The sequence below is a fragment of the Theropithecus gelada genome, chromosome 19 (genome assembly GCF_003255815.1).
Source record: "Theropithecus gelada isolate Dixy chromosome 19, Tgel_1.0, whole genome shotgun sequence".
Classification (NCBI taxonomy): domain Eukaryota; kingdom Metazoa; phylum Chordata; class Mammalia; order Primates; family Cercopithecidae; genus Theropithecus; species Theropithecus gelada.
In genome coordinates, this window is record NC_037687.1 from 16,520,610 (window position 1) to 16,529,956 (window position 9,347).

Below are 9,347 nucleotides of genomic sequence, written 5' to 3' on the forward strand. Positions count from 1 at the left end.
AGAGAGAGAGAGAGAAAGAAAAGAAAGAAAGAAGAAAAGAAAGAAAGAAAGAAAGAAGAAAGAAAGAAAGAAAGAAAGAAAGAAAGAAAGAAAGAAAGAAAGAAAGAAAGAAAGAAAGAAAGACAAAAAGAAAGAAAGCTAGTTCCTAAGACCTCCACAGCCCAAGCCCTCCCCAGCCTCCAGGCCTGGTCACCTCCTTAGAGAAGCCCACCAGCCGTGCTCATGCCCTCCCTAGAATATGATCTGTTGGAAGACAGGGACCAAGTCCAGAATCTGATGGTTTTGTTTCAGAGAAGCTGCCCAATAATATTATGTAGAAGAAATGAGTGACAGGAAGCATTAACCAATTTAGCAATGGAGCCAAAGTGTTCTGGTGGCCCGATAGAGGTATGGAGTTGAGCTAACTCTGCTTTCGGAACTGTCCTGGTCATAGAAAGAATGTTTCCAAAGCTTTCCATCCTTAGACCAGGACAAACGTGGGAACTGTCCCTAAGGTGTGACACTGAGATGCACCTCGGGGGGCATGTGCCCGGGATGAACCGGGCTGACTAGCCAGACCCTAGGACTGGCACTCACAAGTCCATTGCCTGGGGGTGGGGGAAGGCTGGACATCCCTATGCCAGGGGCAGAAACAGTGACATGGGAGCCACCCCAGGCCACGTGGGCCAGGATGGGTCTCAAGGATGCTGTGGAGACCACACCCAGCAGGGATGGACCTGGCCCGGCCCCAGCTGTGCAGAACCTCCCCTGTTTACAGACAAGCGATGCAACAGAACTCTAAGGGGTCAAGGTCATTTGCTAGGTGCCCCCTAGCTCATCTGATTCCAGCACAGGTATAGTGGGTTGAATCGTGGTCCGCCAAAAAAGATACATTCCCTGGAACCTGTAAATGTTGACTTATTTAGGAAATGGGTCTTTGCAGATGTAATTATAAGTCTTGAGATGAGAGCACCTTGGATTAGGGTGGCCTCAAATCCAATGACAAGTATCTTTTTAAAAATTTTTTTGGCTGGGCGCGGTGGCTCATGCTTGTAATCCCAGCACTTTGGGAGGCCGAGGCGGGTGGATCACGAGGTCAGGAGATAGAGACCATCCTGGCTACCATGGTGAAACCCCATCTCTACTAAAATTACAAAAAATTAGCTGGGCGTGGTGGCCGGCGCCTGTAGTCCCAGCTACTTGAGAGGCTGAGGCAGGAGAATGGTGTGAACCTGGGAGGCGGAGCTTGCAGTGAGCCAAGATTGCACCACTGTACTCCAGCCTGGGCGACAGAGCGAGGCTCCAACTCAAAAAAAAAAAAAAAAAATCTCTACTAAAAATACAAAAATAGCCAGGCATGGTGGCACATGTAATCCTAGCTACTTGGGATGCTGAGGCTGGAGAATCCTTGAATCCAGGAGGCAGAGGTTGCAGTGAGCCGAGATCACGCCATTGCACTCCAGCCTAGGCAATAAGAGCGAAACTTCATCTCAAAAAACAAATTTGTATGAGAGACAGAGGTTTCGCTACATCACCCAGGCTGGAGTGTAGTGGCTGTTCACAGGCACAGTCGCACTGATGATCAGCACGGAAGTTTTTGTTTGTTTGTTTTTGAGACGGAGTCTCATTCTGTCACCCAGGCTGCAGTGCAGTGGTGCAATCTTAACTCACTGCAACTTCCACCTCCCAGGTTCAAGTGATTCTCCTGCCTCAGCCTCCCGAGTAGTTGGGATTATAGGCACGTGCCATGATGCCTAGCTGATTTTTGTATTTTTAGTAGAGATGGGGTTTTGCCACATTGGCCAGGCTGGTCTTGAACTCCTGGACCCATGTGATCCGCCCACCTCAGCCTCCCAAAGTGCTGGGATTAGAGGCGTGAGCCACTGTGCTTGTCCTCCAGTGACAAGCACCTTTTTTTTTTTTTTTAAATCAGAGACAGGTCTCACTATGTTGCCCAGGCTGAAGTGCAGTGGCTGTTCATTGGCACGATCTCACTACTACTATCAGCACAGGAGTCTTGACCTGCTCCATTTGTGACCTGGGCCAGTTCACCTCTCTTTAGGCAACCTGGTGGTCCCCTGCTCTCAAGAGGTCACCATACTGATGCTGAACTTAGTGCAGACACTTGATCAGTGCAGTGTACTATAGCCCAGAACTCCTGGGTCAAGCGATCCTCCTGCCTCAGCCTCCTGAGTGGCCAGGACTACAGCAATGCCCCACTGCACCTGGCAACAGCGTTGTTTAAGGGATGAGAAGGGGAGAAGACGAGAAGGGAAGAAGACATGCAGACAGAGGCAGGGGCTAGAGTGATGCAGCCACAAGCCAAAGAATGCCTGGAGCCCCCGGAACCTGGAGGCAGCAAAGAAAGCTCCTCCCTTAGAGCCTGCAGAGGGAGCAAGGGCCTGCCAATGCCTTGATTTTGCACTTCTGGTCTTCAAAGCAATGAGAATGTATTTCTGTTGTTTTAAGCCACCCAGTTTGTGGCAGTTTATTATGGCAGCCACAGGAAATGAAGACAGCAGGTTTTGCCTCCTTTGGGGAATGATCTAAGACAGGGGTCCCCAGCCTCCAGGTCACAGACTGATACCAGTTGGTAGCCTGTTAGGAAGGGGCTGCACAGCAGGAGGTGAGTGACAGGTGAGCCAGCAAAGCTTCATCTGTATTTACAGACGCTCCCCATCGCTTGTATTACCACCTGAGCTCCACCTCCCATCAGATCAGCAGTGGCATTAGATTCTCATGGGAGCATGAACCCTATTGTGAACTGTGAGCATGTGAGGGATCTAGGTTGCAGACTCCTTTTTTCTTTTTTCTTTTTTTTTGAGACAGAGTCTCACTCAGTTGCCCAGGCTGGAGTGCAGTGACACGAGCTTGGCTCACTGCAACCTCTGCCTCTTAGGTTCAAGTGATTCTCCTGCCTCAGCCTCCCAAGTAGCTGGGACTACAGGCGTGCACCACCATGCCGGCTAACTTTTGTATCTTTAGTAGAGACAGGGTTTTGTCATGTTGGCCAGGCTGGTCTTGAACTCCTGACTTCAAGTGATCTGCCTGCCTTCGCCTCCCAAAGTGCTGGGATTATAGGTGTGAACCACTGCACCCAGCTGGTTGCACACTCCTTATGAGAATCTAATGCCTGATGATCTGTCACTGTCTCCCATCACTCCCAGAAGGGACAGTCTAGTTGCAGGAAAACAAGCTCAGGGCTCCCACTGATTCTATATTATGGTGAGTTGTATAATTATTTCATTATATATTATAATGTAATAATAATAGAAATAAAGTGCACAATAAATGTAATGCTCTTGAATCATCCCAAAACTAGCCCCTCTTCCCCAGGCCATGGAACAATTGTCTTCCACAAAACTGGTCCCTGGTGCCAAAAAGTTTGGGTACTGCTGATCTAAGAGACCAGAATCCAGAAGACTGGAGAGAATCAACTGCTGCCCTGTGGGGAAGATCTTCAAATTCAGAAGAGAAATAGGTTGGAAGGATCTGGAGAAGGCAGAAAAAGATTCTTGGGAGAAGTGAAGTGACCTCAAGGGACGGGAAGGAGGTGGAGGGCCTGTTGAGTGCTCATTGAAGACATAAGGGAGGGCCGGGCATGAGGGTGGCTCATGCCTGTAATCCCAGTCCTTTGGGAGGCCAAGGCAGGAGGATTACCTGAGGTCAGGAGTTTGAGACCAAACTGGCCAACATGGTGGAACCTGGGTCTCTACTAAAAATACAAAAATTAGCCAGATGCAGTGGCACATGCCTGTAGTCCCAGCTACTCAGGAGTCTGAAGCTGCTTTGCCATGGATCCCACCCTGCAAGGGGACTCACAGACCTCACCCCAAGCCAAAGAGAATCACTTGAACCCGGGAGGCAGAGGTTGCAGTGAGGTGGGAAAAAAAAAAGCCTCACCTCAAGATATGTGTCATAAAAGTGCACATATCTTGTTGTCCATAGTGATATGGACAACGAGAAGATTGGAAAGCTTCCAGGAAGGGAACAAACCAGATACAAAGGATAGTACTCAGAATGACAACCGACTTCTCGACGGAACACTGGAAACTAGGAGATGATAGAATATCATCAATTATTCTACAAGAAAGCAATTTCCAACCTGGAATTCTATACCCAGTCCAACTATCATACAGGGGCAGAATAAGAATATTTGCAGACATGCCAGGTCTCAAAAAATGTGCCTCCCAATACACTTCCTTAGTAAAGGAGGGTAGCAATTGTGCAGCATCCTGGGTGCTGTCCATTCCAACTAGAGTGGGGGTCAAGGGCTCTGGCAGGGAAGTTTCCAGAAAAATGCATTTGGGAGGTGACATATTTGACCACTTCCATGGGAGATGTGGGGGATGAATTTGAGGTATGGGGGGGTGTCATGGAATACCTGTGATCTTCCTCAGAATTCATATGTTGAAGCTCTAACTCCTAATATGATGGTATTAGGAGTCGGGGACCTTTGAGAGATAATTCGGTTTAGATTGAGGTCATGAGGATGGGGCCTCCATAGTAACAGGATTAGTGTCTTTATATGAAGAGGAAAAGCACTAGAGCTCTCTCTCTCTACATGCACACACTAGGGAAACACCACGTGAACACACAGTGAGAAGGTGGTAGTCAACAAACCAGGAAGAGAGCCCTCACCAAGAACCAAATCTACCTGCGCCTTGGTCTTGGACTTTCCAGCCTCTAGAACTGTGAGAAATAAATGCCTTTTGTGGAAGCCATTTACTCCTTGGTATTTTGTTTCTGCAGCCCAAGCTAAGATAGGGAGTTAGGAATTCAGCATAAGAATCTGGTCAGGGGAGAACCAATTCAGCCTATAACACAGGGCAAGGAGCCCTCTGGACATTGTGCATTGTGGGGGTCTTATGTCACAGCAAACCCTAGACCCACCAGTTGTCTGGACTGTGAGACCAAGAATCCTGAGAAGTGCCCAAACTCATAATTTATCGTCAGAGATTGTAGAATTGATGTAGGTATTAGGGAGGGCAGATTCTTCTCACCTGGGGCTGAGATCCATCATGGTACCCTTCTCTGCAGAGACTGTGCCATCCCCCACCCCAGGAACGCCTCATAGAAGAGACTATGGCCCTCAAGTGTCTTGGGCCGTCTAAGCCCCATCCAGTCCCACTGTCTCTGAATATCCTAACCCCTTCCCCGCAAAAACATGCATGAGTCCAACATTTTGTAGGGTTCCCTGAAGCCAACCCTTGGGTCACTGGCCAGGAACCTGAACTAGCCTGAAATGATTCTCTGAAGGAGGTCTGGGGGCTGGACGGTCATGGGAGGCCTTGTACTCAGGGAACCTCCCCAGCCCCCAACACGTGCCCGATTTCCCCCTAGTAGCATGGGAATCTCTCTCTCCTCTGCTCAGATTACAAGAAACTGGATATAATGTGACCATTGTTGATGAAAAGCATGAAAAAGCCTCAACAGTGAGCAGAAGGAGGGCAAGGAGGAAGAAATCAACCCTGGCATAAAGGAGGGAACCTCTCACTTGCTCCTCCAGTACCCAGCCCCAAGTCTCCCCAAACCCCTTCTGTACTCACCTCTGAGGCTGTGCCTGTTTCCAGGAGAGCAACCGCCACGTAGGCTGTCAGCGGAACAGTGCCGTGGATCCCACCCTGCAAGGGGACTCACAGGCCTCACCCCAAGCCAAAGGAGATGGTCCACTTCCCCCCACTTGCTCCAGGCAGCTCCAAGGAGTAGGAACAGGCAGGTCAGGGCTGGGGTTCCGGGAGGAGGTGAGAGGCCCCGGAAGGAGGCTCGAGAGGCCACTCACCTGGATGTCCTTGTTCAGGACCCTGCCCACGGCTGGGAAGGAGCCATCAGCCTGCTGCTGTTGGATGATCCAGCTCTTGGAGGCAGTCAGCTCCCGGGGGTCCACGAAGATAAAGCTGCGAGCCTGTGCGAAGGACTTCAGAACAAAGGCCGTGAGCCTGAAAGAGAACAGGGCGTCGCCTGAGGGGCTGCAGAATGGTCAGCCCCCACGTGCTGGCTGAGGGATTGCCGCAAGCTCCCTGTACCACCCCGGCCTCCATTTCCTCATCTATAAGATGGGAGGGGTCCAGTCTATCCCCACAGGGCTGTCAGAGTGGAGGAGGGGGCACATTGCCCAGCACTCGGTAGGGCCTGAAGATGGAGCTCTCTCCTTCCTGCCTGGACCTCTACCCTAGTGGCATTCATATCTGCTCCTCACTCAGCACTCAAGGCCCTTCTGTGAGCTGGTCTAGCCCTGCCTGTCCTGCCATGGGAGGAAGACCCTTCTGGTTGCTGACCTCACAGCCATTTCCTGCTCGGTTCTTGCCAAAAGGCCCCTGATGTCATTCAGGGGCCAGCAGCCATGTGCCTTGGAGATCTGTGCTCCTCTATGGTCCCAGCCAGTCACAGTCATGGGCATTCCAGTTACTGGGCCTGGGAATGGCTTTGGAATGGGCGTGTGATGCAACGCTGGGAGCAGCTGCAGCCATTTTGCCACCATGAGGGGCACAGCCATGTGCCGAGGGAGGGAATACCCGGGGATGGAAGGAAAAAAACGAGCCCCAGTGCACTATGGGGCTGCTGAATCAGCCAACTGTAGAGCCTCCCCAGTCCTGCGGGGCGAGCTGATGTTCAGATCTTCAGCCCATTTTCTGTTACTTGCAGCCAAAAACATCTCTGCTCTGTGGCCTGTCCCTCATCCACCCCATCTCCCTTGCCCTGCTTTTGCAGTTGCCACCCTGAGTAAGAGCTGGCAAGGCCAGGGAATGAATGTGTGAACAAATGAAGGAGAGAAGCACAAGACGGAAGCCAGGAGGCCATGAGGGATGAAAACCAGAATTGTTAGCAGAGGAAACTTTGCAAATTCAGGATCAAAGAATAAGCTGTCTTCAAAATCAAGTGGCTCTAGGCTCTGTTTATATGAATCACAAAAACAGGACACATTAGCTGCCCGCCGGCCTGCCTCCCTCCACGTCCAGCGAATTTTTAAATTTTTTATAGAGATGGGGTCTTACTATGTTGCCCAGGTTGGTCTCGAATTCCTGGGCTCCAGCGATCCTCCCACCATGGCCTCCCAAAGTGGTGGGATTATAGGCATGAGCCACCATGCTCACAGCAGCCTCTGCCTCTCAGGTTCAAGCAATTCTCATACCTCAGCCTCCCGAGTAGCTGGGATTACAGCCTCCTGAGTAGCTGGGATTGCCACCATGCCCAGCTAATATTTTTGTATTTTTAGTAGAGATAGGGTTTCACCATGTTGGCCAGACTGATCTCAAACTCCTGACCTCAAGTGATCCTCCCACCTCGGCTTCCCAAAGTGCTGGGACTCAGGAGTTCAAGACCAGCCTGACTGACACGGCGAAACCCCATCTCCACTAAAAAAAAAAAAAAAAAAAAAAATTAGCCAGGCATGGTGGTGGGTGCCTGTAATCCCAGCTACTTGGGAGGCTGAGGCAAGAGAATTGCTTGATCCCAGGAGGCAGTGGTTGCAGTGACCCGAGATCGTGCCACTACACTCTAGCCTGGGTGTCAGAGTGAGACCCTGTCTCAGACAAAAAAGAATAAATAAATAAATAGATAAAATAAAATAAAATAGACCCAAAGCTCGTCCAGGCCACTCTCCCTCTCAGGTACCTCAAATGCATCCTCTTCTTTCTACTCCCATGTTCCCTGGATCAACCAGGACACCCCATGGCTCCCAGGCCCATCCCCACCCCATCACCAGCTATGCACACTGCAACCAGGGGGAAGTTCCATGCATTTTGTGCATGGCAGGGACAGGAGGCAAGGACAGAACCAAGCCAGCTGTGTGCTGGGAATTGTGGAATCTCCATGGTCCAGAATACTGTGCTCTCTGCTTTTCCACTGTAAAACGCAAACAGGATAAATGTTATCTAGTGATAAAAAGAAATGAGCTCTCAGCTGGACTCGGTGGCTCATACTTGTAATCCCAGCACCTTGGGAGGCTGAAGTAGGAGGATCAGTTGAGGCCAGGAGTTTGAAATCAGCCTGGGCAACATAGCCAGACCCTGTCGTTCATTAACAAACAAACAAATAAATAAATAAATAGTGACTGTGTGAGTGAATCCTAATGTAGATTATGAACAATAGTTCATAACGTTTTAATGCCGGTCCATCAATTATAACAAATGCAGCACACTAATACAAGATGCCTATCACAGGGGAAACTGTGTATGGGTGGTCGAGGTATATGGGAACTCTACTCTATTTACTCAATTTTTCTGGAAACCTAGAACTCTTCTAAAACGTAAGATCTGGCTGGGCACGGTGGCTCACGCCTGTAATCCTAGCACTTTGGGAGGCCAAGGCAGGTGGATCATGAAGTCAGAAGATTGAGACCATCCTGGCTAACACGTTGAAACCCCGTCTCTACTAAAAATACAAAAAATTAGCCAGGCATGGTGGCGGGCACCTGTAGTCCCAGCTATTCGGGAGGCTGAGGCAGGAGAATGGCGTGAACCCGGGAGGTGGAGCTTGCAGTGAGCCAAGATCGCGCCACTGCACTCCAGCCTGGGCGACAGAGCGAGACTCCATCTTAAAAAAAAAAAAAAGGTTAGATCTATGGCCGGGTGAGGTACCTCCTGCCTACAGTCTTTGGGAGGCAGAGGTGGAGGATCGGTTGAGGCCAGGAGCTCAAGACCAGCCTGGGCAACACAGCAAGACCTGGTCCTACCAAAATTCAAAAAAATTAGCTGGACATGGTGGTGCACGCCTGTGGTTCCAGCTGCTTGAGGGGCTGAGACGGGAGAATTGCTTGAGCCCGGAAAGTCAAGGCTGCAGTGAGCCCTGATCATGCCACTGCACTCCAGCCTGGGAAACAGAGTGAAAGCTTGTCTCAAAAAAAAAAAAAAAAAGTTAATTAAAATAAATAATAAAAACTAAAGTCTAATGACTATCTGTTATCTGAAATGCTTGGAACCAGAAGTGCTTCAGATTTTGAATTTGGATTTTGGAATATTTGCATTTATAGGAATCCCTTGGTATCTGTGGGGGACTGGTTCCAGGACCCCCAAGGATACCAAAATCCACTGATGCTCTAAATCCCTGATATATGAGGGTGTAGTAGTTGCATATAACTGACACACATCCTCCCATGAACTTTATTTTTTATTTTTATTATTTTATTTTATTTTATTGTTTGAGACGGAGTCTCGCTCCGTCGCCCAGGCTGGAGTGCAGTGGCCGGATCTCAGCTCACTGCAAGCTCTGCCTCCCGGGTTTTACGCCATTCTCCTGCCTCAGCCTCCCAAGTAGCTGGGACTACAGGCGCCCGCCACCACGCCCGGTTAATTTTTGTATTTTTTTGTAGTAGAGACGGGGTTTCACCGTGTTAGCCAGGATGGTCTTGATCTCCTGACCTCGTGATC

At 49.8% G+C, this 9,347-nt stretch overlaps 1 protein-coding gene across 1 annotated transcript in view; it reads right to left on the reverse strand.

Annotated features, from left to right (window-relative positions):
- The window catches only part of CPAMD8 (C3 and PZP like, alpha-2-macroglobulin domain containing 8), a 119,593-nt gene that overhangs the window by 15,259 nt on the left and 94,987 nt on the right, over positions 1-9,347 (reverse strand). The window contains exons 28-29 of the mRNA XM_025367428.1: positions 5,762-5,918; positions 5,529-5,603 (exon numbers count right to left, since the gene is read on the reverse strand). Coding sequence (XP_025223213.1) covers positions 5,529-5,603; positions 5,762-5,918 — 232 coding nt within the window. The remainder of the gene's footprint in view (positions 1-5,528; positions 5,604-5,761; positions 5,919-9,347) is intronic.